This window comes from Haliotis cracherodii, unplaced genomic scaffold (assembly GCF_022045235.1).
Source record: "Haliotis cracherodii isolate W230 unplaced genomic scaffold, xgHalCrac1.p SCAF_1, whole genome shotgun sequence".
Taxonomy (NCBI): domain Eukaryota; kingdom Metazoa; phylum Mollusca; class Gastropoda; order Lepetellida; family Haliotidae; genus Haliotis; species Haliotis cracherodii.
The window spans coordinates 87,802,469-87,829,340 of NW_027266264.1; the positions used below are offsets into that span (position 1 = coordinate 87,802,469).

General features: G+C 44.3%; 3 protein-coding genes across 3 annotated transcripts; 2 read left to right on the forward strand and 1 right to left on the reverse strand.

Annotated features, from left to right (window-relative positions):
• The first annotated feature begins 3,351 nt into the window (after positions 1-3,351).
• LOC139458288 (fap1 adhesin-like) lies at positions 3,352-3,915 on the forward strand. The gene has a single exon (XM_071239673.1). It carries the CDS (start codon positions 3,352-3,354, stop codon positions 3,913-3,915), a length of 564 nt encoding a protein of 187 aa, XP_071095774.1.
• A 404-nt stretch (positions 3,916-4,319) lies between these two features.
• On the forward strand, positions 4,320-23,790 carry LOC139458295 (uncharacterized). The gene is made up of 6 exons (XM_071239686.1): positions 4,320-4,792; positions 12,973-14,142; positions 15,105-15,186; positions 17,644-17,762; positions 20,751-20,849; positions 21,465-23,790. Exons 1-6 carry the CDS (start codon positions 4,337-4,339, stop codon positions 22,086-22,088), a joined length of 2,550 nt encoding a protein of 849 aa, XP_071095787.1. The 5' UTR covers positions 4,320-4,336; the 3' UTR covers positions 22,089-23,790.
• A 662-nt stretch (positions 23,791-24,452) lies between these two features.
• LOC139458303 (uncharacterized) lies at positions 24,453-25,415 on the reverse strand. The gene has a single exon (XM_071239696.1). The coding sequence runs from the start codon at positions 25,413-25,415 to the stop codon at positions 24,453-24,455; it is 963 nt and encodes a 320-aa protein (XP_071095797.1).
• Positions 25,416-26,872: the final 1,457 nt, after the last annotated feature.

Sequence of the window (26,872 nt, forward strand, 5' to 3'; positions counted from 1 at the left end):
CTGCCGTACGTATATCAATGATTTACTGTTTGCTATCTCAGTCACTCACTATCAACTTACGTGTAGTTGACCTGCCATACGTATATCAATGATTTACTGTTTGCTATCTCAGTCACTCACTATCAATTTACGTGTAGTTGACCTGCCATACGTATGTCAATGATTTACTGTTTGCTATCTCAGTCACTCACTATCAACTTACGTGTAGTTGACCTGCCATACGTATATCAATGATTTACTGTTTGCTATCTCAGTCACTCACTATCAACTTACGTGTAGTTGACCTGCCGTACGTATATCAATGATTTACTGTTTGCTATCTCAGTCACTCACTATCAACTTACGTGTAGTTGACCTGCCATACGTATATCAATGATTTACTGTTTGCTATCTCAGTCACTCACTATCAACTTACGTGTAGTTGACCTGCCATACGTATGTCAATGATTTACTGTTTGCTATCTCAGTCACTCACTATCAACTTACGTGTAGTTGACCTGCCATACGTATGTCAATGATTTACTGTTTGCTATCTCAGTCACTCACTATCAACTTACGTGTAGTTGACCTGCCGTACGTATGTCAATGATTTACTGTTTGCTATCTCAGTCACTCACTATCAACTTACGTGTAGTTGACCTGCCATACGTATGTCAATGATTTACTGTTTGCTATCTCAGTCACTCACTATCAACTTACGTGTAGTTGACCTGCCATACGTATATCAATGATTTACTGTTTGCTATCTCAGTCACTCACTATCAACTTACGTGTAGTTGACCTGCCATACGTATATCAATGATTTACTGTCTGGTATCTCAGTCACTCACTATCTACTTACGTGTAGTTGACCTGCCATACGTATGTCAATGATTTACTGTTTGCTATCTCAGTCACTCACTATCTACTTACGTGTAGTTGACCTGCCATACGTATATCAATGATTTACTGTCTGGTATCTCAGTCACTCACTATCTACTTACGTGTAGTTGACCTGCCATACGTATGTCAATGATTTACTGTTTGCTATCTCAGTCACTCACTATCAACTTACGTGTAGTTGACCTGCCATACGTATGTCAATGATTTACTGTTTGCTATCTCAGTCACTCACTATCAACTTACGTGTAGTTGACCTGCCATACGTATGTCAATGATTTACTGTTTGCTATCTCAGTCACTCACTATCAACTTACGTGTAGTTGACCTGCCATACGTATGTCAATGATTTACTGTTTGCTATCTCAGTCACTCACTATCAACTTACGTGTAGTTGACCTGCCATACGTATGTCAATGATTTACTGTTTGCTATCTCAGTCACTTACTATCAACTTACGTGTAGTTGACCTGCCATACGTATGTCAATGATTTACTGTTTGCTATCTCAGTCACTCACTATCAACTTACGTGTAGTTGACCTGCCATACGTATGTCAATGATTTACTGTTTGCTATCTCAGTCACTCACTATCAACTTACGTGTAGTTGACCTGCCGTACGTATGTCAATGATTTACTGTTTGCTATCTCAGTCACTCACTATCAACTTACGTGTAGTTGACCTGCCATACGTATGTCAATGATTTACTGTTTGCTATCTCAGTCACTCACTATCAACTTACGTGTAGTTGACCTGCCGTACGTATGTCAATGATTTACTGTCTGGTATCTCAGTCACTCACTATCAGCTTACGTGTAGTCTAATTAACCTGCCACGCACATACTTCACATTCAATCTTTCAATAGATGAAATCATAATCTATACAGTATGTGAGTAAGTAATAATATCCCACCACACACCAAGCTGGACTCCACAGACTCACGAGTGGCTGTCTACTATTTCATTCACATCCTGTCATTTTCAAGGAGACACGCATGTGCATAAGAATCAACGTTTAAAGATATAACGAAAGGGCAGACAGCGTTTATTTTCGTATATATTTTCTCCATCCGTCGCAGCTAATTGTGTTTCTTAATTAATCTTCGCGATATTTTGTGGCGAGGACGATTGTGGACATACTGCAGTGCATGTGGATTGTAAATAACAGCGATAAAACCCTTTCAATAATCATGAGTGAGTGAGTGAGTGGAGGAAACCAGAAATGGGCTCCTCACATTTCCCCATGTTGGGAGTCGGCACCACTAGGCTACCCAACCGCTTCACAACTTATGGACTCTACAAGAAGCAGAATCCATTATACGTTTCCCACTATAGGGTGAGCATGTTAGCCAAACATCAAAAAAGCATTTCATTCCAGTCATCTACACACCTGGAGACCAATTTAGACGTCTCATCTTCCCTTCATGTCGAGCAGTGTGCCAGCAGCTCCAGCCGTCGGTGTTTACATTTCCCTGTTCCTCCCTGCATATGTATCGGAATTTCTGCTCGGATTGTCAAAGTGAAAATTCGGTAATTTGGTCAAGAAGGTGAGCTTAAGCTTCAGATTAGCTTATCGGTTATTTGATATCATTCAATAATAATCAAAAACCCAATTCTCTTCCGCTGATTTAGCCTCTTGAACTAGAAATAAAGGAGACCAGTGCGACCGCCTCATCTGTTTCATATTTAGACCTATGCATAAAGATTCAGAGTGACAAAACACTCTCCACAAAACTGTATGACAAAAAGGATGACTTCAACTTCCCAATCGTCAACTCAGCAGAATTCCTTCTCAGTTAGCATATCGGTGTTATTTGTGACATTATTTGTTACGTATGCCAAGTTCTTGATCAGACAGTTAAGCTAGTGATTATTACAAATTCTGGTTGTCACACATGAGGCCTACAAACTTTTCATGTAGGGCAGCCAGGGTTTGGAATACAGCTGGCTGGTAGAGAATGGGTTTATTCTTATTCTTTGTTTTTTGTGTGTTTTTTATGTATTCTGCCAATGAAATTATCACGAACTTACTTCAAAGAGTGTAAGAGACATATCACAGTTCATCTCCACAGGCCCATTTTTTGGCATCTGCTTCGAGAGCACCCATATGTATTTCAAAGTTGTGATCTCAATTAATAGCTGATTGTTCACGATAATTTAGACCATATTTGAACAATGGATGAAGGATGTTATTGCCAACAATAGAAATATCATTTGTGATTATATGACAAAGAGCTTGGTAGCAGTATGAGGAGACTTGGCAGCCATAAGTAGTGGAACTCCATGCGCTACTGAGTCCACCTTCTGCAACACGTTTCTAGAATTAAAATAGTATTGTATTGGAGAACATTTGCCGATTTTATAGTGCTAGCCCACTGAGATCTCATGCCGCAGTTTACCATGAACACCCCACTCAGACACAGTATACTGACACCGAGCCGAATCGAACCCCGACCTTCCCCTGAAGGTTGATGCTCTGCCACAAGACCACGGAGGACGTCTCACACAAGACCACGGAGGACGTCTCACACAAGACCACGGATGACGTCTCACACAAGACCACGGGGGACGTCTCACACAAGACCACGGGGGACGTCTCACACAAGACCACTGAGGACGTCTCACACAAGACCACGGAGGACGTCTCACACAAAACCACAGAGGACGTTTCACACAAGACCACGGAGGACGTCTCACACAAGACCACAGAGGACGTCTCACACAAGACCACGGAGGACGTCTCACACAAGACCACTGAGGACGTCTCACACAAGACCACGGGGGACGTCTCACACAAGACCACGGGGGACGTCTCACAGAAGACCACGGAGGACGTCTCACACAAGACCACAGAGGACGTCTCACACAAGACCATAGAGGACGTCTCACACAAGACCACGGAGGACGTCTCACACAAGACCACGGAGGACGTCTCACACAAGACCACAGAGGACGTCTCACACAAGACCATGGAGGACGTCTCATCGAACAGGAGGTGGAAACAAGAACGAAAACGTCAAAACGTATGTGTGTAATTATACACCTAGGTCGGATTAACAAATGAATGAAGCAGTCTGTTTTGGTGTGTTTGTGAATGATATGTAACAGATTATGTTCCTTTCTCATATTGCTCTATTGTAATTTGTTGTTTATTTGTATAGTTGTTACTTTGGAAAGAGAAATGGACTTTTGAAATTAAAATGAAATCCACCTTTGTAGATTCATGGTCGGCAAATCCTTGAAACAAATAATAAAGATAGAAGTGCCGTTCTGTTTGAGTTCATGAATCTACCAGCAACACCTACGTGGTTGACAGCATTAACGAGAGCTTCATTTATCGCCTACATGTATTGATTTTACTTCCATTGGACAGTGATTTTGACACTTCCTATGATGGAATTCGGGGTATTGGGATACACAACGCAGGAACAGAGGCTGCTACACATATTGCGCAAAATGAAGACCAAGATACCAGAGTCAAGTCCCCCATTCGCTGACTGTGTCAACATGCATGGTCTTAATACACTACTGAAGGCTGACTCTGGGTGTTGTCGCAAGTTTGTGTGGGTGATCATTTTGATCGCGGCCCTCGCCTTTACATCCTTCAACATCTCTACACAGATCATTCTCTACCTTAGCAAGCCAATACGTGTCAATTACGACATCCTGAGAGGTAGTGTTCTCCCCTTCCCCACCGTCACCATCTGTAACATCAACTTCATTCGACTTCGGAAAGCAAAGCGTGAACATATCGTTCCGCTGGTTAAGAAAATGAAGCCATTTGGATTTGAGAACCTAAATGACACGCCACCATCTTTTGACGAATTTGACTTTTCTGAATTCCACTCGCAAAGGGCATGGGAAAATTACTATCAATCTAATGGACATATGATTGAAGATCAAGTATTACAGGCAAGTACATGCACCTCAGTTTGCTTAATATTCACTGTCACATTTACTATGTTTCAATTCCAGTTAGTATTCCCTCGTATTCATTATAAAAGTTATTGTTGTTTTTTGGCTAATTTGGTGCATGCAATAAATTGTATGCCTGTGATACAAGGTACCAGATTGTTCAATCCTTTCGGTGGATCAATTATTACACGATTATTGTAGGTTAATGGGCGGTTGCGTAGCATAGTGGTAAAAGCTTTCGTTCGTCACACCCGAAGGCTGGGTTCGATTTCCCACATGTGAACATGTGAAGCCCATTTCTGGTGTTCCACGCCTTGATATTGCTGGACTGTTGCTGAAAGAGACGTAAAACACAACTCACTCCAATGTTATCTGATGTTACTGAGAACCTGAAACCTGAACTTGCTCATGGAACATACCTGTGTGAAATTTGGGTATTGGGCATTTAGGAAAGAAGTAGGCATCCCCATGGACACAAATTGTGCCCCGCTCCTTGCTGATCTTCTAGGTTCTGCTTATGAATAGGAAATTCTGCTCGGATTGTCAAATCCAAAAGACGGGAGTTTGGCCAAAAAGTATAACTCGGAGTATATCGATGGTCTGATATTGATTCAATCACAGTCAAAAAGCCAATTCCCAACTGAATTCGAAATAAGCGAGATGTTTCATACGTTCTCATGTTGTTGTTTTTCAGGTTACAATTTACTTGCTTTTTGCATGTGTTTGTGACGGATGCTACCAGTGGGGCGGGATACGCTCATCTTTTCGCGATCACCTGGTATTTCTTTTACATGGTGATCCATAAAACACATGCTCATAATATAGCTGGAATCGTACAATCGACTCTGCTATTTGCAGAGACTTCTTATGAAAATGTAAAGGCTTTTGTTAAGATGAGATGGAGATGCGTTTATTGCATTTTAGAAATATGGAGCTTCAATGAAAGGTACAACTATATGTTATATATAATAACTGTTTACCTTCCGTTTGCATAAGGAACTGCAGTTTCACTGCGGAGGATGTGGGACTGAAATGATAGAGCACCGCGATTATGGCAGGACAAAACCAAACCAGATTTACGAAAATTATATGTGTGCCTTTCTAGTGAGGCACTATCAGGATGTGGAGTACTGTAAAGGTAGATGCACATAGGATGGTCTGATGAAGTACTGTCAAGGTAGATGCACATAGGAGGGTCTGATGGAGTACTGTTAAGGTAGATGCACATAGGATGGTCTGATGAAGTACTATCAAGGTATCTGCACATAGGATGGTCTGATGAAGTACTGTTAAGGTAGATCCACATAGGATGGTCTGATGAAGTACTGTTAAGGTAGATCCACATACGATGGTCTGATGAAGTACTGTTAAGGTAGATCCACATAGGATGGTCTGATGAAGTACTGTTAAGGTAGATGCACATAGGACGGTCTGATGAAGTACTGTTAAGGTAGATCCACATAGGATGGTCAGATGAAGTACTATCAAGGTATCTGCACATAGGATGGTCTGATGAAGTACTGTTAAGGTAGATGCACATAGGATGGTCTGATGAAGTACTGTTAAGGTAGATCCACATAGGATGGTCTGATGAAGTACTGTTAAGGTAGATGCACATAGGATGGTCTGATGAAGTACTGTTAAGGTAGATCCACATAGGACGGTCTGATGAAGTACTGTCAAGGTAGATCCACATAGGATGGTCTGATGAAGTACTGTCAAGGTAGATCCACATAGGACGGTCTGATGAAGTACTGTCAAGGTAGATCCACATAGGATGGTCTGATGAAGTACTGTTAAGGTAGATCCACATAGGACGGTCTGATGAAGTACTGTCAAGGTAGATCCACATAGGATGGTCTGATGAAGTACTGTCAAGGTAGATCCACATAGGACGGTCTGATGAAGTACTGTCAAGGTAGATCCACATAGGATGGTCTGATGAAGTACTGTAAAGGTATCTGCACATATGATGGTCTGATGAAGTACTGTCAAGGTAGATGCACGTAGGATGGTCTGATGAAGTATTGTTAAGGTATCTGCACATAGGACGGTCTGATGGAGTACTGTAAAGGTATCTGCACATTGGATGTTTCAACGTGGTACTGTAAAGGCATCTACATTTTAGATGGCCTAAAGGGGGTACTATTACCACATTAGAATTAGTTAGACCAATTATGACAGTACTGTAAAGGCAAATTCACATGCGATAGTTTTGTTATATTTTGAAATCTGTAGAATTCGATGAGGACAGAGTTGATGAAATCAGAATGGCATTCCATCTTCATCTGTTCGACCCGTCACAGAAATGTTAACTGTGTTGCCTGCTTCCCACCGCCGGGTAGTTACGAGACGAATGGACAAATCAATATGCACTAACTTACACAGCACAGAGCGGACGGCAGTTTGAGACACATGCCGTCCTTTCACCATCACGCAAATTCTTCACACAGAAGCATGGGTCTCCTGATCCCTGTGTTGAACAATCCAAGACCTATCTGTTTTCATTGAGACAACTCTAGAAAGTTGGACTCGGCGGTGACTTGATAAGTGAGAACCCTGACCACCATTAGTAAAGTTTCATTCTTCCTTTGTTCTTGCCCTATTGGCTAACCCTAACCCTTTCAAACACCCATATCTCGAGGATTTACTCCAGAACCGTACTGCACGTAATTGACTTGAAGTCAAAGGTACAACTCAACAACATGCGCTTTACTAATATACTGAACAACAAAAGTTCCTCTGACATTGACTATTCAATACAAAGTTATGTTTTTTTATCAAATCTGAAACAATTTCGATTTGCAACAGATAAATGACTCCTGTAAGTGTTGTTCAAATGGTTTAATTTGCCGTACTCACTTCAGAAAATGCGTGATTTCATAAAAAAAAATGAGCATGCCAAAATGTCAATTTACAAATCAATAGCGTGTATGTCCATCTCTGGTTGCGATGCAAGCAACACATTTTCGTCTCATGGAATGGACCAGGCGCCGCACAAAGTCCTGTGGGATATCTGTCCATATCTGCTGGAGCACGTTTCGAAGATCCTGGAGTGTCTGTGGAACACGTGGTTGACGTCGAAGGCGCCGATCCATCTCATCCCACATGTGCTCGATTGGTGAGAGATCAGGTGAGCGAGCCGACCAGGGGATGACATTATTTTGTTGAAGATGATCCTGAACAAGTCGAGCAATATGAGGCCGGGCGTTGTCATGTTGAAAGGTAATGCCTGGGCCATGACGACACAAAAACGGTAGAACAACAGAGTCAAGAACAACATCTTTTCGCGATCACCTGGTATTTCTTTTACATGGTGATCCATAAAACACATGCTCATAATATAGCTGGAATCGTACAATCGACTCTGCTATTTGCAGAGACTTCTTATGAAAATGTAAAGGCTTTTGTTAAGATGAGATGGAGATGCGTTTATTGCATTTTAGAAATATGGAGCTTCAATGAAAGGTACAACTATATGTTATATATAATAACTGTTTACCTTCCGTTTGCATAAGGAACTGCAGTTTCACTGCGGAGGATGTGGGACTGAAATGATAGAGCACCGCGATTATGGCAGGACAAAACCAAACCAGATTTACGAAAATTATATGTGTGCCTTTCTAGTGAGGCACTATCAGGATGTGGAGTACTGTAAAGGTAGATGCACATAGGATGGTCTGATGAAGTACTGTCAAGGTAGATGCACATAGGAGGGTCTGATGGAGTACTGTTAAGGTAGATGCACATAGGATGGTCTGATGAAGTACTATCAAGGTATCTGCACATAGGATGGTCTGATGAAGTACTGTTAAGGTAGATCCACATAGGATGGTCTGATGAAGTACTGTTAAGGTAGATCCACATACGATGGTCTGATGAAGTACTGTTAAGGTAGATCCACATAGGATGGTCTGATGAAGTACTGTTAAGGTAGATGCACATAGGACGGTCTGATGAAGTACTGTTAAGGTAGATCCACATAGGATGGTCAGATGAAGTACTATCAAGGTATCTGCACATAGGATGGTCTGATGAAGTACTGTTAAGGTAGATGCACATAGGATGGTCTGATGAAGTACTGTTAAGGTAGATCCACATAGGATGGTCTGATGAAGTACTGTTAAGGTAGATGCACATAGGATGGTCTGATGAAGTACTGTTAAGGTAGATCCACATAGGACGGTCTGATGAAGTACTGTCAAGGTAGATCCACATAGGATGGTCTGATGAAGTACTGTCAAGGTAGATCCACATAGGACGGTCTGATGAAGTACTGTCAAGGTAGATCCACATAGGATGGTCTGATGAAGTACTGTTAAGGTAGATCCACATAGGACGGTCTGATGAAGTACTGTCAAGGTAGATCCACATAGGATGGTCTGATGAAGTACTGTCAAGGTAGATCCACATAGGACGGTCTGATGAAGTACTGTCAAGGTAGATCCACATAGGATGGTCTGATGAAGTACTGTAAAGGTATCTGCACATATGATGGTCTGATGAAGTACTGTCAAGGTAGATGCACGTAGGATGGTCTGATGAAGTATTGTTAAGGTATCTGCACATAGGACGGTCTGATGGAGTACTGTAAAGGTATCTGCACATTGGATGTTTCAACGTGGTACTGTAAAGGCATCTACATTTTAGATGGCCTAAAGGGGGTACTATTACCACATTAGAATTAGTTAGACCAATTATGACAGTACTGTAAAGGCAAATTCACATGCGATAGTTTTGTTATATTTTGAAATCTGTAGAATTCGATGAGGACAGAGTTGATGAAATCAGAATGGCATTCCATCTTCATCTGTTCGACCCGTCACAGAAATGTTAACTGTGTTGCCTGCTTCCCACCGCCGGGTAGTTACGAGACGAATGGACAAATCAATATGCACTAACTTACACAGCACAGAGCGGACGGCAGTTTGAGACACATGCCGTCCTTTCACCATCACGCAAATTCTTCACACAGAAGCATGGGTCTCCTGATCCCTGTGTTGAACAATCCAAGACCTATCTGTTTTCATTGAGACAACTCTAGAAAGTTGGACTCGGCGGTGACTTGATAAGTGAGAACCCTGACCACCATTAGTAAAGTTTCATTCTTCCTTTGTTCTTGCCCTATTGGCTAACCCTAACCCTTTCAAACACCCATATCTCGAGGATTTACTCCAGAACCGTACTGCACGTAATTGACTTGAAGTCAAAGGTACAACTCAACAACATGCGCTTTACTAATATACTGAACAACAAAAGTTCCTCTGACATTGACTATTCAATACAAAGTTATGTTTTTTTATCAAATCTGAAACAATTTCGATTTGCAACAGATAAATGACTCCTGTAAGTGTTGTTCAAATGGTTTAATTTGCCGTACTCACTTCAGAAAATGCGTGATTTCATAAAAAAAAATGAGCATGCCAAAATGTCAATTTACAAATCAATAGCGTGTATGTCCATCTCTGGTTGCGATGCAAGCAACACATTTTCGTCTCATGGAATGGACCAGGCGCCGCACAAAGTCCTGTGGGATATCTGTCCATATCTGCTGGAGCACGTTTCGAAGATCCTGGAGTGTCTGTGGAACACGTGGTTGACGTCGAAGGCGCCGATCCATCTCATCCCACATGTGCTCGATTGGTGAGAGATCAGGTGAGCGAGCCGACCAGGGGATGACATTATTTTGTTGAAGATGATCCTGAACAAGTCGAGCAATATGAGGCCGGGCGTTGTCATGTTGAAAGGTAATGCCTGGGCCATGACGACACAAAAACGGTAGAACAACAGAGTCGATGATCTCGTCGCGGTACCGCTGTCCATTGAGATTTCCTCTACCGCTATCAAACGGGTCCTCTGTCTTGCTGTAATCCCACCCCATACCATAACGCTGCCGACCCCGAAACGATCACCTTCCATGACAATGATTGACGTAACGTTCACCTCGACCTCGGTAAACTCGAATCCGTCCATCGCTGTGGCTGAGATGAAAACGTGACTTGTCAATGAACAGAACTTGTCCCCACTGCGTGGCCGTCCAGCGTAAACGCTGTCTGCACAACTGTAGACGTGCTTGATGGTGGTTTCCTGTCAAAATGGGACGTCTGGCGGGTCTTCTGGCGACAATCCCTGCACATCTGAGGCGACGAAGTACGATTTGTGGAGATATTCGTCGAAGGCCAGGGATGCTTCTTGCAGTCACTGTTGCTGGCTGGAATCGATTTCGTAGGTGTGTTGTTCGAATCCAGTTGTCTTGTCGATTATTGGTTACGTGTGGCCTACAACTCCGAGATTCTTTTGCCAACATTGCCATAAACACCAAACGGTGTTTTTGTGGACGTTAAATTGTCTTGCAACTTCACGTTGACTCGATCCTGCTTCAAGCATACCAGTGGCCCTCAGACGCTCATTTTCGGACAGGCGTAGCATTTCGTAATGTTGAGTAATTGCGTAATTGTTGCTTTTCTGAGTGGTTGTTGTCAGCACGATGCTAAATAATGCATATGGAATCCCGTTAATGTTTTTACACCTATTCTTTGGTAGTGAAATGCGTGGGGCTTGCATAAAAGTCACCTTTTGCATGGAATGCATTTTTGTCTGTTGCAGTTTTTGTGACTTGATTCCATACATGTACTTCAATATTGAAAACCAAACTTTACTTGTTTGAAAAAATACACTAAAATATTGGTGTAACAGGAACTTTTGTTGTTGAGTATATATCAACGCTATATCTCTCGCCACCAGGACTGACATATCAGGGCGCCTCACACAGGGTGGGTTAATAAAACATTTACACGGAGCTCGAATGTGTTGCTTCCGCATCATTTGTATAGTGTTCCATTGTGTCGGCGCACATACTTGGGTGTGTGTTAACGTGTGGTTGATAATGATAAATTTGTCATTAGCTCTGACGTGTGTTGGTTAATGACCATGTAGTGAAGTAGCTATAATTACATTTTTGATAGATGTTTGTTTCGCCAACTGGAACGTTTCACGGACTGCCAGTGTCAACACAGAAAACAAATTGTTCACTATTACCGTGTTATACAATTCATACAGGTGGAGCTTGATGTACTGTGTCAAGGATGTACTGTGGTGTACCGTTAAATCAATACGTGATTGACAAACTGAGACTAATGCGTCCTATTCAACATCAAATTTGTATTCCGCTGGTCCACTAAATGTACATTTCATGTGTAAAGTGATTTTTGGTTGCTTCAGCATAGTTGACACATTCGAGCTCCTGCTATTTAGGCATTTCCTCATAGGACTATTGTGGTAGTGCCCCTGCCCCTATCCTCTCCTGTCCCTGACCCAGCCCCTGTCCCTGCCCCTGTCCATACCTCTATCCCCGCCCTGTCCTCCCCTGCCCCTGTCCATACCTCTATCCCCGCCCTGTCCTACCCTACCCCTGTCCATACCTCTATCTCCGCCCTGTCCCACCCTGCCCCTGTCCATACCTCTATCTCCGCCCTGTCCTCCCCTGCCCCTGTCCATACCTCTATCCCCGCCCTGTCCTCCCATGCCCCTGTCCCAGCCCCTGTTTCTACCCCTGTCCACTAGCACCCCTGCTCATGCCCATGCCCCTGTTCTGTCCTCTCCTGCCTCTACCCCTGCCTTCTTCTACCCCTGCCCTTGCTCTCTTATGCCCTCCCCCTATCCCTGTCCCTACCCTACCTGCCCCTGCCCATACTCCTTCCTCTATTTCCTGCCCCTTTCCTCTCCTATCCCTGTCCCAGCTCTCTTCTGCCCCGGGCCCTACCCGTGCCCCTGCCCATACCCTGACCCTGACCCTGACCCATTCCATACTCCCGACCCTGCCTGTCCTGTCCTGTCCTCTCCTGCTTCTTTACCTGCCCCTGTCCTCTACTAGCCCTGCCTCTACTCCTGTTCTCTCCTGCTCCTGTCCCTATTCCTACCCCTGTTCTGTCCTGACCCTGAATTTGACCATGTCCTGTCCTCTCCTGCCTTTGCCTCCGCCCCTGCTCCTGACCATACCCCTGCCCCTGTCCCTATCCCTGTCCCCGTCCTCTCCTGACCCTGCTGCTGCCCTGTCCTCTCCATACCCTGCCTCTGCATCTGTCCTCTCCTACCCCTTCCCCTGTGCTCTCTGGCACCTGCCCCTGTCCTCGCCTACCTCTACCCCATTCCCCTGTCCTCTACTGCTCCTGCTCTAGCCCCTGTCCTGTCCTGCCCTCTCCATCCCCTATCCTGTCCCTATCCTCTCCATCCTATACCCCTGTCCCTGTCCCTGTCCACCCAAGGCCCTGCTCCTGCCCCTGTCCTGTCTTTTCCTGAACCTGCCTCTGCCCTGTCTGCCGCACCTGTTCTCTCCCTATCCTCCGCCGTTCTCTCCTGCATCTGCCCCTGCCCCTGTTCTGTCTTCTCTTGCACCTGCCCCTGTCCTCTCCTCCACCTGCCCCTGTCCTCTCCTCCACCTGCCCCTGTCCTCTCCTCCACCTGCCCCTGTCCTCTCCTCAACCTGCCCCTGTCTTCTCCTCCACCTGCCACTGTCTCCTCTTGCACCTGCCCCTGTCCTCTCCTCCACCTGCCCCTGTCCTCTCCTCCACCTGCCCCTGTCCTCTCCTCAACCTGCCCCTGTCTTCTCCTCCACCTGGCCCTGTCCTCTCCTCCACCTGCCCCTTTCCTCTCCTCCACCTGCCCCTGTCTTCTCCTCAACCTGCCCCTGTCCTCTCCTCCACCTGGCTCTGTCTTCTCCTCCAACTGGCCCCTGTCCTCTCCTCCACCTGCCCCTGTCCTCTCCTCCACCTGCCCCTGTCCTCTCCTCCACCCGCCCCTGTCTTCTCCTCCACCTGACCCTGTCTTCTCCTCCACCTGCCCCTTTCCTCTCCTCCACCTGCCCATGTCTTCTCCTCCACCTGCCCCTTTCCTCTCCTCCACCTGGCCCTGTCCTCTCCTCAACCTGCCCCTGTCCTCTCCTCCACCTGCCCCTTTCCTCTCCTCCACCTGGCCCAGTCTTCTCCTCCACCTGGCTCTGTCTTCTCCTCCAACTGGCCCCTGTCCTCTCCTCCACCTGCCCCTGTCTTCTCCTCCACCTGCCCCTGTCCTCTCCTCCACCTGGCCATGTCCTCTCCTCCACCTGCCCCTGTCTTCTCCTCCACCTGCCCCTGTCCTCTCCTCAACCTGGCCCTGTCCTCTCCTCCACCTGGCCCTGTCCTCTCCTCCACCTGGCCCTGTCCTCTCCTCCACCTGCCCCTGTCCTCTCCTCCACCTACCCCTGTCCTCTCCTCCACCTGGCCCTGTCCTCTCCTCCACCTGGCCCTGTCCTCTCCTCCACCTGCCCATGTCCTCTCCTCCACCTGCCCCTGTCTTCTCCACCTGGCCCTGTCTTCTCCTGCCCCTAGCCTGTCCTCTCCTGCCCCTGCCCCTGCCCCTGTCCTTTCCTGCCCCTGCCCTGTGACGGTTGGGGCCTGTAATTAGTGTACAGCAGGAAATGGAAAGATAGAAAACAGTTTGTTAAGTTCTAATTTGAATAGGTAAACCCATCTTCCCGAAGCAAGAGAGTTCACTGACTATAAAAGTCCAGTTTCCACCCTTGCCCAACTAGACTGGAATTACTGGGCTCGAACGCAGTGCCACCAGTGGCTATTACCAGTTATATCCCTTCTAAGCCTCTCCTGTTGACCAATCAGATTCTCCCTCTCGTATCACTTGCATTTGCTTCAACCAAAATGGCGGCCTCCAGTCAGGACGATCTGATCGATAATCAAGATCTATATTGTAATAAAACGGGTTTTACGTCGCGAAATGCATCAAATCACGTGAGCACCTTGATTAAAAACATGAACAGATTTGGAAAATCTCTGCTGACAACGAGTTGGCGGTACACATGCTTTGCAAATCCTGCAATCGATCGAAATCTGCACGACAGTTTACGAACCGGATTTCGATTTCACTGCGCGATTTTGATTGGACTATGCATAGACTCGTTAGTCCAGCCAAAATGTAACTCCATAATACCAGCCTAGCTCGGCAAGGGTGGAAACTGGACTTCCTCGGGAAGATGAGGTAAACCGTGAAGGTTAAGGGATGGATTAAACCAAAATTTCTTTACACATCACTGTTGGGGAAGTTGTACGTGTGTATGTTTTCCATGATTACTAATCCGGACTTTTTTCACCTGTGGAGATTTACGATTCCAAGGAAGAAAATATATCTATTCACTATTTCTTCACAAAAGCTTTAACACATTGGCATTGATCTAGTGGCAAGGAGCAGGATCATTTCACTGAATCGATTTCCATTGAAACAAATGGATTTTGTTGAATTTACTCTTTTCAATTTTTAGTGTCGATGGGAAGTCGGCGATTGTGGGCTGGAGAATTTCACTACCACCTTTACTGACTTTGGATTGTGCTTTGTATTTAACGGTAAGAACCAATGTGTATTTACATAAAACATGCATCTATGATACAACGTTTCGGAGTATGTACTTATAAAAAAATATTAAAACATAAATGCTATGAAGCAGAGAACATATATGTATATATGTGTATACCTGATCCTGAAACGATGTGTTCCTGATGAATGTTCTCTGCTTCATTGCACATGTATTTCTCTGGTGAAGGAGAAAGAAAATACTCGGAAACGTTGTGTTCCTCATCATAAAGAAATTGACATTCATAAATTCTCTTTGATATGTGCATCACTTGTAAATGCCTTTCAAAGACTTGTTTGACAACATGTTTGATTATGATGTTGATGACATTGCTGATAAAACCAATCCAACATCATCTTCAGCCATTGTTCACAAGTCAATTTCGAAAACACAACAGTCAAACAGGAGATACATATACACAGTTTTGACGTCACGTACATCAATCTATACTCATGGAAATAATTAAGGGAACTTAGTTTCAGTGATATGCTATCATGAGTATCGCACCACCAAGATGTTTTGATAATCAGAAATGGTAATTAGATTGGTAAAGAGAAGCTTGGACGCGAAACACAAGCAATCAAAAGTGTTAGGTAATGTCAAATACGGTTATCATTTTATGAATAATAGGAAAAATTGGCATTAGCAAAGAGAGTAGAGAAACTTTATTCGCCATCGACTTCAAGGACTGTAACTGGGGATAAATAGAAGCGTTATAAGTATGGTAACCGTCAGGAATAAGATTGACAGATCAACACGTACGTGTCTTAGTAACGGTGTACCCATATCGCAGTTAAATGTTCAACAGTGTAAGTCAGTATCTATTGTAGCCACCACGTACACGGGTGACATCCACAGGACGTCTCCTCATGCTTGAAATCAGACGTCTGTTCCTCAGCTGAGGGATATGTTGCCATTGTCAATGCAATTCTTGGAAATTGTGAACTGGAGGGTTCCCGGCTCTAGACGTAGGGCCAATAGATGCTCGATCCCATTGATGCTTGATTGGATTTAGGCCTGAGCTTCGAGGAGGCCACAGCAAAGTCTCAATGGCCTTGTTCTGGAGATAGTCAGTCAGGTCGTGCTCGGTTGGGTCGCGCATTGTCGTCCATGAAGACAGAGCGCGTGGCAAGTGCACGGTTATCAAAATGAGGCACAAAGCCCTCCAATATGTTATCTTGGTACCTTTGTCCATTATTGTCCCCTCAAGTTTGTAATCAAATGAGCTACATCCCCATTCCATCACTGAGCCTTCACCACAGGCCACTGCTTCCTGGATGTTGTGTTGGTGATCCCCTTAGCCCGCAGACACGAGTTCTAGCATCAGTGTGGTGCAGTAGAAACCGACTCTCGTCAACCCAATGAATAATCCTCCGTGACGCCAAGTTCCAGTGTGCTCGAGCCTGGCACCAGGCGAAACGGTCCCGCATGTGTTGAGGTGAAAGGAGCCGACGTTTTATTGGTCTCCTGGCCCTTGATCCTGCGGCATTCAGTGGAAGCTTGATGGTGCTGAGGGACACTCTGTTGTGGGTATGCCAGCGATGACGAAGAACAGTGCAAGTTGAAGTTGACAGCCGTTTTGCCTGGCGTGCAAGGACCTTATCCCCTCTGGTACTGGCCTTCCGGATCTCATCCTGATCTCGGCAAGCACCCTCATATGTCAAGCCAATGTGTATTTTCTAATGAGTCAACTTATTACACTATGGTTACTGTTCAACACCGTGGCTACCAGTTTGTGCCATCCAATGATTTGCCATCTTTGACTTTCGGGGATAGTATGCTGAGGCATTTCAGTTACAATCGTGCCAATGACAGACGTTTTACATTGTCAGAATTTTCATTGAAAAATGAGAGTAGTAAAGGTGCATGAACGTTCTCTCATCTCACACAGAGACCACTCAGGATACGGCTCGCGTAAACGCGCCTACAAGGATGTGTAGTTAAGATGGCGGCCATTTTACAAGCAGATGATGTGTCAACACACGGTGTAACATTTGAAAACCTCAACACTGAAAATGAACTCGGAATTACACTTCAAATTTATTGGTACAATATTTTTGACGAGGAGTATATTAGTGTTGACGTCCCGTACCTGAAAGTGTGTGTAATGTTGACGTCACGTTCCTGAAAGCATATGTATTGTTGACGTCACGTACCTGAAAGCATATGGAACGTTGACGTCACGTACCTGAAAGCATATGTATTGTTGACGTCAAGTACCTGAAAGCATATGTAATGTTGACGTCACGTACATGAAAGTGTATGTAATGTTGACTTCGCGTTCCTGAAAGCATATGTATTGTTGACGTCACGTACCTGAAAGTATATGTAATGTGGACGTCACGTACCTGAAAGTGTATGTAATTTGACGTCATGTACTTGAAAGTGTATGTAATGTTGACGTCGCTTATCTGAAAGTGTATGTAATGTTGACGTCACGTACCTGCAGGTGACGGAAGGCTGGCGGCACGGAACTCCGGACGTGACTACGGCCTGCGGTTGTCCCTTCACACTCAGCAGGAGGAATACTTGCGAAGTTTTGCAGATCACTATGGAGCCGGCTTTAAGGTAACAGTACAGGATGACAACCCTCTATGCAAGGCAAGGTGGGGTGAGGTTAACGTCAAGTCAAAGTTTATTTCTATCATATATCGACATGCATGCACGTGTGCGTGGCTGCTTGTACTTGCGATGACTAATGTCGATTTTTTTTTTTAGTGCTAGCCCACTGTGATAACATGCCGCAGTTTAACATGAAAACCCAGCTCAGACACAGGATACGTACTCCGAGCAACCAGTTCTTGTTTTATCCCCTTAATGCCGAGCGCCAGGCAGGGTAACACCAATACCATCTTTCAAAGTCTTTTGGTATGACGCGGCCTGGCGGCCCTGGTGGTTACCACTTTGGTGTCACCGCCTCCGTGGTCTAGTGGTAGAGCGTCCCCCAGAGAGAAGAAGGTCCGGGCTTCGATACCCGGCCGCGCCTTACCAAAAGACGTTAGAAGATGGTACTTGTTGTTACCCTGTCTGGCGCTCGGCATTAACGGGGTTAAAACAAGGACTGGTCGGCTTGGATTCAGTATTGTCTGATTGGGGTATTCATGTTAAACTGCAGCATGGTATCTCAGTGGGCTATCACTATAAATCGGCATCAGTCCAAACTAGTACAGGCAGCCACACACACGTGCATGCACGTCGCAATAAAAGTGCAATAATCTTGGACGCGACCTTAAACCCCATTTCACCTCACCTCACCTTACCACTTTGGTGAAACAATCCACCAAATCGCAATCGCAATCCAAGCATCGCTACTTGGGTTGATGAACTGTGATTTTAATATGATTGAAGAGGACATTCTTTTTACAGGGTTATGTTCAAAGAACGTATCGCATTCTTCAGTCAGGGTTTCCCAGCTTATGATCCTTGGTTTGTCAGCACCATGTCCGTGATCGTGGCGAACGTCTACGACCTGGTGACTTTAGACTTTCTTCCAACACCAAGCTGACAGATGCCGGAGAAACAATGATGTGTCCCCATTTACTCACGGACTCAATGAAGTAACAATGTATTAAGACTCTGGAAAACAAAATGTACACAGCTATTTAGAGTATCAGTAAACCTCACGTTCTCTATTAATTAGTTCACCATGCAGTTCTCAATGTTCAACGTTCTATAATGTTCTGTACGGCAATTTCATCTGAGATATTTAAATATTTGTGGTGTTTTACTCGTGTCTCCATGCAAACGCGATGCCACTCGTGTATAAATATATAGAGTTTATCACGCGAGTGTGTTTGGGGATGGTAAATATCCTGCATTAGATTAGGAATAAACACTGTATTAAGCTCGCCAAGGCTCGCTAAATACAATGTTTATTCCTAACAGGATATTTACCATCCCCAAACACACAAGCGTGATAACCTCTGTATCATATAATGTCATTCTTTAATTCTGTGCTTCAAAATCGCTTTCCCTCTATCACAAACATTACCGAAACATTGCGAGTTTTCCTGGAATGCGCGCATTAATATTTATTACGTCACAGGGTAAGTGATGTGTCAGTCGGACAGTGACAGTAGCCAATATAGTTCCAACTGAAATCTGTTTCTTATACAGTGGCGAAGCAGCATATACGCAAAACAACAGTTGTTTTTAATTGCCTCTCGCGGCAATCCATTGGTCTGTCCGCTAGAGTAACTGCCCTTTGTCAAAGGGAAGCTACTCTAACCCTAGTCTATGAGACGTCACGGCCATGGTCAGACGTTGTTGACAGTCGGTCTGTCCTGTCATAACGTTAAGAAGTGTAGTCAGATGTACACACGGCGACAAAACGAAACAAGGTAACAATTCACACATATCTCGGCCAAATCCAACTATTTTGATTTGTGAAAAGGTTTCAAGCCGCAGAGGTCTACAAGCACAGATATGGCTACTGATCCTGCTTGGCTAGGCCTCGTGCCCTCGCAAAATTGTTTCTAAATATATATCTCCAAAGTTGCCAAAACTTATAAATGCCTTAGCTACGTCACAGTTAGACACTGATTTTCAGTATATTAGACTGTTCTTTTGATTATGATAGCAATTATCCTTGTACAGTAAACTACGGTTATAACGAACTCAAAGGGACTACTAATTTTAGTTCGCTATACCCGTAGTTCGTTTTAAGTCCATATACAGCATGACTACAGCAAGTAGTCGGGTCCAAAAAGTAAGTTCGTTATATCCGTCAGTTTGTTATATCCGTCAGTTTGTTATAAGCGTGTTCGTTATAACCGTAGTTTACTGTAGTCTATCCAGATTCGCGATGGTTAATTCTGACTCGATCGCCGAGTGACGAGGGCGACGCCATGTTTGTTTATAAACAGTGAAAGAAGTCCCTACTTGACATTTGATATTTGCATCTCTATCCGCATATGACCCCAACGGATATCGTTTTTATCCGTTGGCTTTATCATGCTGAGAAACCTATCCATTATGATAAATACATATGTATGTGGTGCCACTCGTAGGCGTGTGCCTCCAAGATGACGGGGGAGGGTGTGGAGTTCTTTCCTCCTCCTCCTCACTCTGCTTGCCAACACCCGATGCCCCTTATGTCCTAACTTGCTTCAGTGGAGGGTTTTGCGTGCGCTTCTTTTATTGAAGTTGAGGATTTTACGTGCGCTTCTCCTACTCCTCGCACGCCTCCCAGAACCGGACGTGACGTCATCTTGGATGAGCACGCATTACCCAGCATGCCCTTCCTCGCGCATCCAAGATGGCGGCACTTCCGGTAGGGGAGATAACTCCCGCTGGCTTGGATACCAATGCGCTGTCCTATACTACTCTTGTAAGAAGAGACTAACGGGATCGGGTTTCAGGTTCGCTGACTTGGTTGATGCATGTCATTGTATACCAGTTGCGTAGATCGATGCTCATGATGTCATTCACTGAATTGTCTGGTCCAGACTCGATTATTTACAGACCGCAGTCATGTAGCGGGAATATTGCTGAGTGCGGCGTGAAACAACAAACAAATAAACAAACAGAACCCTAACCTCTGAGCGTCTTCCCCAGGTTGCTGTACACCCTTACGGGCTACCGCCAATCCTCTCCGACAAGGGCATCTCAGTTGGACCTGGCTTGCACACTTCACTGGCCGTCGACATCTCCAAGGTATACAACAGATTTTGTGATTACGATTCATGTTTGTCTATTGCGGGTACCACACGATGGAGGGGCAAAATATAACCAAGAAACGTCTTACAAAGCATAAAATGTATTCATGTATTCACATTGATACCTCTTCTATCCCTGAAGTAGAAATGTGGGCAATTCAGATCATAAAGTTATTCTGATCGATGTGCAATATGTTTGGTGAATTTGGTGCATTTTATCGGGAAATCCGCATTATCGTTCGTTCCCTGAAAATATTATTATTCATTGATTGAAGGTTTGCCGACGATGTTGACACTGATTATAGATATGTTGCAATAGCACCACCTATATTACCTACATCAATTACGGAGGGGCGGTCGGGTAGCCTAGTGGTTAAAACGTTCGTTCGTCACGCCGAGTTCGATTTTCCCGACATGGGTACAATGTGTGAAGCCCATTTCTGGTGTCCCCAGATATTGCTGAAATATTGCTAAAAGCGGCGAAAAACCATACTCACTCGTTCACTCACTCAACTAACGGAAACATTGTCGTGTGATACAAGCCATAAACGTTGATGTTGTTTTTCTGTTGCGAGACGCATCAGCTAACCAGAACATTGTAATTGTTTTTCAGTTGAAAAATGCAGACCAGTCCGTGAGCAATTGTGGATCTAAGGAGCTGAAGCATTACAAAGACACACCCTACTCCACCCAGGCTTGTAGACAGGAGTGTCTCAGTGACTACGTGGTGGGCAAGTGTGGGTGTAAGGAAGTCTTCATGAAGCGAAATGACACCCTCATCTGTGACCCACCGGAGCTGTTCTCGTGTGTCTACCCGGAGATTGACGAGTACGTCAAAAACAGCGACAAGAACTGTGAGAAGACCTGTCCTGATCCCTGCTCAACCTTCATCTATGTCACCACTCCATCATCAGCGCCCCTTTCGGACAACTTCCTCGATGAATACTCCCGTTTCAAGGGAGGTAACTCTACCTACTGGCGGAAGAACTTTGTAGAGCTTGAGATCTATCTAACGTCTATGTCTTATCAGTTCATTGAGAAGCGCCTGTCCTATACCCTGCTGGACCTGCTGTGTGACGTGGGGGGTGCCCTCGGGCTGCTTCTTGGGGCAAGCTTCCTCACAGTCCTGGAGATAATCGACTTCTACTTCGTGAGGGCCAGAGGTTGTGGTAGGGGCGGTAAGCCAGCTAAAACACACGTGAACAAGGTCCACGTCCAAGGCGTGCAAGACTACTGATTAAATTATTGTGGATCATTTATACCATAAGTCTAGATCTGCTTTAATGAACGTTGACTTTTCAATATATATTTTCTTTTGTGTGGTTATGCTGTGAGTAACTGTCCGCCTTATAGCCAGTTGTCCCTTGGGATACCAGTATCTCAAATATAGAATTGCATCGTTTCGTTGTATTTAGTCGTTGTTGAAGGTGTATTGTAGTCCATATAAAGATATTGTAATGAAAAGAGTAGCAAGTTTGTTAATAGTAAAAGATACGAAACGTTATTATGAAGTATCACTTTGATTAATGTAACCAATGCAAGTTTGACTATGTACGCCCTGTGTAGCTCTGTTCTAGGTCAAGGGGCGGTCGGGTAGCATAGTGGCTAAAGCGTTCGCTCGTCACGCCAAAGACTCTGGTTCGATTCCCGACATGGGTACAATGTGTGGAGCCCTTTTCTGGTGTCCCCCGCCGTGATATTGCTGGAATATTGCTACAAGCGGCATAAAAACATATTCCCTCCCTCACTTTTCTAGGTCAAATTCTTTGGAAAATTGATTTCACCAATAATAATCACATGCGGGATTGAACACGAGTCTTCGACGTGACGATCTAACGCGTGAACGCTTGACAATTGAACTACCCCACCCTGTCAAACATACAATAAAGCTGTAAATATGTCATAGCGACGGGTTCTTGCACCTTCGAACGTCATTATTGACATTGTCTGACCTTGGCTGTAAACACATGTCAGATGTGCTTGAACTAATCTATACATCTAGACATCACAACTTAGCATATGTTTGTGGCGGTTCTTTGTTGCGTGTTCGTGTGCTGAATGTTGTCCGCACGGTCCACCTAACAAGTCCCACAGGGAGCGATACTTGTTGAAGCGCAAGTAAAATCCCAGACCTCAGGCAATTACATGTAGCATCTCGAGCTTCAACACCACACGGCTTGTTTGAAAACGTTTCCACTTAAGATACTGAATTCAAATTGTTCAAATGTAGATAGACGTATGTTTTAGATATCGGACTTTATCGTACTAAGTATGCATACCAATACTATTTATTAGAATAATAACGTTGGCATATAGTTCACAAGAAACCGACTGTATTTGTTTATGTTGTATTTTCTTATTTGACGCATATTTGAAATAAATGACATTTCACAGAAACTGCATTGCAGCAGAATGCAGCTGGTCTTTGTGGAGTAATAAACCGCTCATGACAACAGTGCCATGTGAACACTACTACTTAAATAGGGACTTGGCTAATGGCAGCCCTAGACGGCTGAAGAATTAAAGTTTACTGGCGTATAAATGGGTTAAATATTATTTTTTAATTTCCATATTTGAAATTCAAATACTGCCTTGCCATCTCACATGGTTGGGTATTTCCATTCCAAGTGTGACTATTATTTGTGATGCTTCGATCACTTGACTGCGATAATTCAAATATCGATAACAAGATATGTATATAAATACACACTGTTAAATACATAGCATACTGAAACACTATTCAGCAATCAGGGCATTCTGACCTTCGTCGCGGTTTACTCTTTGACTGAAATCCAGGAGCTAAAACACCGTCATTCGAATAATGTTAAAATAGTTTAATTGAATATATTTTTTTAAATTTCTTTGCACAGTAATACAGTAAATAATTAAAAGATAATGATGATCTGATGTTAACCTATCCATGACCTTTTCGTTTTAATAACATTGCTTGTGAATTGATTTACATGTCATGTATCAAAATAAATACACATTGATATGATCAAAGTTACTATGGGTATATTTTCTTTGGACGACAGTTCAATCAAAACAATATTGGTGCATGTTGAGAAGTCAACATCAATGATTTGTCCTGTTGTCAATGCAGTGCTTCATTAAACACACACCGTGAACTAGACACCACTCAACCCCTGGTGGTGTCATTCCGTGTTATTTGCTTGTGCCGATTGTATAACCTATTCTCCAAGTTATAGAACCCTCACATACCATCCCAGGTGTACAAGAAGTTCGATACAATAGGTATGAACCAGTTGAAATTTAACAATCACATAATCAGGTGCCAACATAGCAGAAGCTCACATGACATCGGAACAATCTGGAAATGACTTTTCAGCACAAGGGAAATACGAACGACGACGTTATGAGTGTCATGACCCATGTGTCCATACACTGCCATCGTTGTGAAAACACCACCTTCCTATCACTTCACAGTATCCATCTTCAGTTCACATCACCCCCACCGTGGCTCTAGACACACGCAAACAGTCCACCAACGCTCATTACTTTTCTCATGACAAAGGGCTTCCGACAGCAAGATGATTAACTCCGGGACCGACTAAAACCAAAATATGCTCACATGGACCTCTCAGGTTATGCGCTGCCGGCGAGGAAGGTCGATGACGGTTCTGAAGGTCGTCATCTCGGCTGCTCCTCCATCCGGGTACACCTGAATGTCACCGTCATCCATGCCGACGTAGATCGTGCCCTTCCTGTCGGTGCAGATGCTGAACGGCTCGCTGAAGATGTTGCTGGTTTCGATGACAGAGCCGTGGCACCAACCACGATGGGTGAACCGAAACACACATCCCTTGAGTCTGTCAACGACGAAAATATCTCCGTTGAAGCAGGCGACGCCTACCGGATCTTCAAGAAAGTTGTCTCCCTTGTGTGGTTGGTGACGCCACTGAACATCTCCTTTTTGAGAGATGCATATTAAAGCGTGCATGGAATGATCTGAGATAAGAATATCCCCACTTGGGGTTGTGGTCAGGAAGCTTGGAGTCATGCATATTGCATTCCCCAACTGATCATATTGGAATGATTTTAAAACAGATCCTCTCATATCAATAAAGTCAATTGAAGCAGGCTCCTCACGAACTGTGCCAACTACTAGTATGTTTTTCAACTTTGGAATTGATGTTATACCGTTATACATCTTCTCTGTTGCAACCACGTGGGCAACCTCCATACGTTGTAGGGAGATCACTCGTACCTCTCGCGACAGGGGAAACGTGAGGGCAACCTTGTCGTTTTTCAGTTTACAAAGGCGATAGGGAATCCCATTTAGAGACATTTCATAATTCCCGGTTTGCGAAAATGTCTTGAGGAGTTCATTCTTATAATCAACAACAACGAGCACGTTGGATCCATTGACGGTGACCATTGTAATGTCCGTGGGGAAGGGGGACCATTCCTTGAAGCTGGTTCTGCAGGAGGCTGTCCTCAACAATGACCTACTAGAGGTGGATCTTTCAGACTCACTGCTTCGCGACGTCACAGACAGCAATCTTGGAATGGTGGAACTCCGCTTTGAATTCAAGCCTCCCATAACTACCTTCAGACATTCAGTGAGCATACTTCTTCCAACTCTTAGTCCATATGGTGCACTGTCCTTATATAGGGTTCTATGGATGGCGTGGTTGGGGTCTGGCCTTTCCGTGGATCGTGTTTTACAGGATTGATACGAATGATTACTACTGACAAGACAGAAATACTCACAGACCAGTCTGTTCGCGCTGCATGAGACCAGCTTGTTATTTTATTAGGAAGTTACCAGGGGTTCCACAATCGTAACTTGTCGGTCGAAGCAGCTCAATGACTGGTGGGGGTAATCCACCGCATACCTATTGTCCATGCTTTTCTTATCCTGTTCCTGGTTGTATATCGTGGTTTTGCCAAGGCTTGGTGTAAGCATACGGCCAACACACTTGAATGGGGGCGATCACGTTCCAGAACTACCTCAAATCAAGTGTCACACTGAACATAGTCAGCCGAAACGTTTCATCATGAAACATGGTAAATCACATACCGATGTAACACATATTTGGGACACGGCGCTCCACCTGGTATTGCGGCGGCTGAATTAAGGAAGGTGGCGAAACACACAAAGATTAAGCGAAGTAACAGGGTATCCCGCTGAGCTGATTGACTGAAGATTGTGCTGCAATAGATATACTGACTATCAACCTTTGAGCATACACCATGCTGATAAAACACCGACACCAATTTGTTATCAGTAGAGTTTAATATACATTGCCCCTTACATACAACCGTGTTACGCAATAGAACGTACTAGCCTGTGAGTGGTGGAGCTCAGGAGGTCCCGAATAGAGGCTAACTCCTCTTACCAGTATCACATCAATTTCGAAGAACAGGCTGACATGGGAATTCTAAATGTGTAAAGATAAAATGATACAGTGATGATACTGTAACTTTAACACTATTGACATGATCCATCATTGCTGAACGTATATATAGCTAGTGTACATTGATATATTATCGTTATCATGTGGCGAATACGTTTGACTGCAGTCGTACAGTAGGTACATAGTAGGTTAAGTACGTTCTCTACAATGCGATAAAGACAACATACACTTTCATGATTACCAAGAAAGAAATATATTGACGCCACGAAAACATCTAGACTACATTAGTTATGTTCGTACAGTCGATACAAATCTTAAGGCTTAACAGTGCATGTGATTTTCTGAAGTAGTGAAACATCGACTCAAACGCCACTATGCAGGATCCGTACATGGGGCATCAACCAGAGCCTTCATGTAAAGTCATACAACGTACGTGGGGCATCAACCAGAGCCTTCATGTAAAGTCATGCAATGTACATGGGGCATCAACCAGAGCCTTCATGTAAAGTCATACAATGTACATGGGGCATCAACCAGAGCCTGCATGTAAAGTCATACAACGTACATGGGGCATCAACCAGAGCCTTCATGTAAAGTCATACAAAGTACATATGGCATCAACCAGCGTATTCGTGTAAAG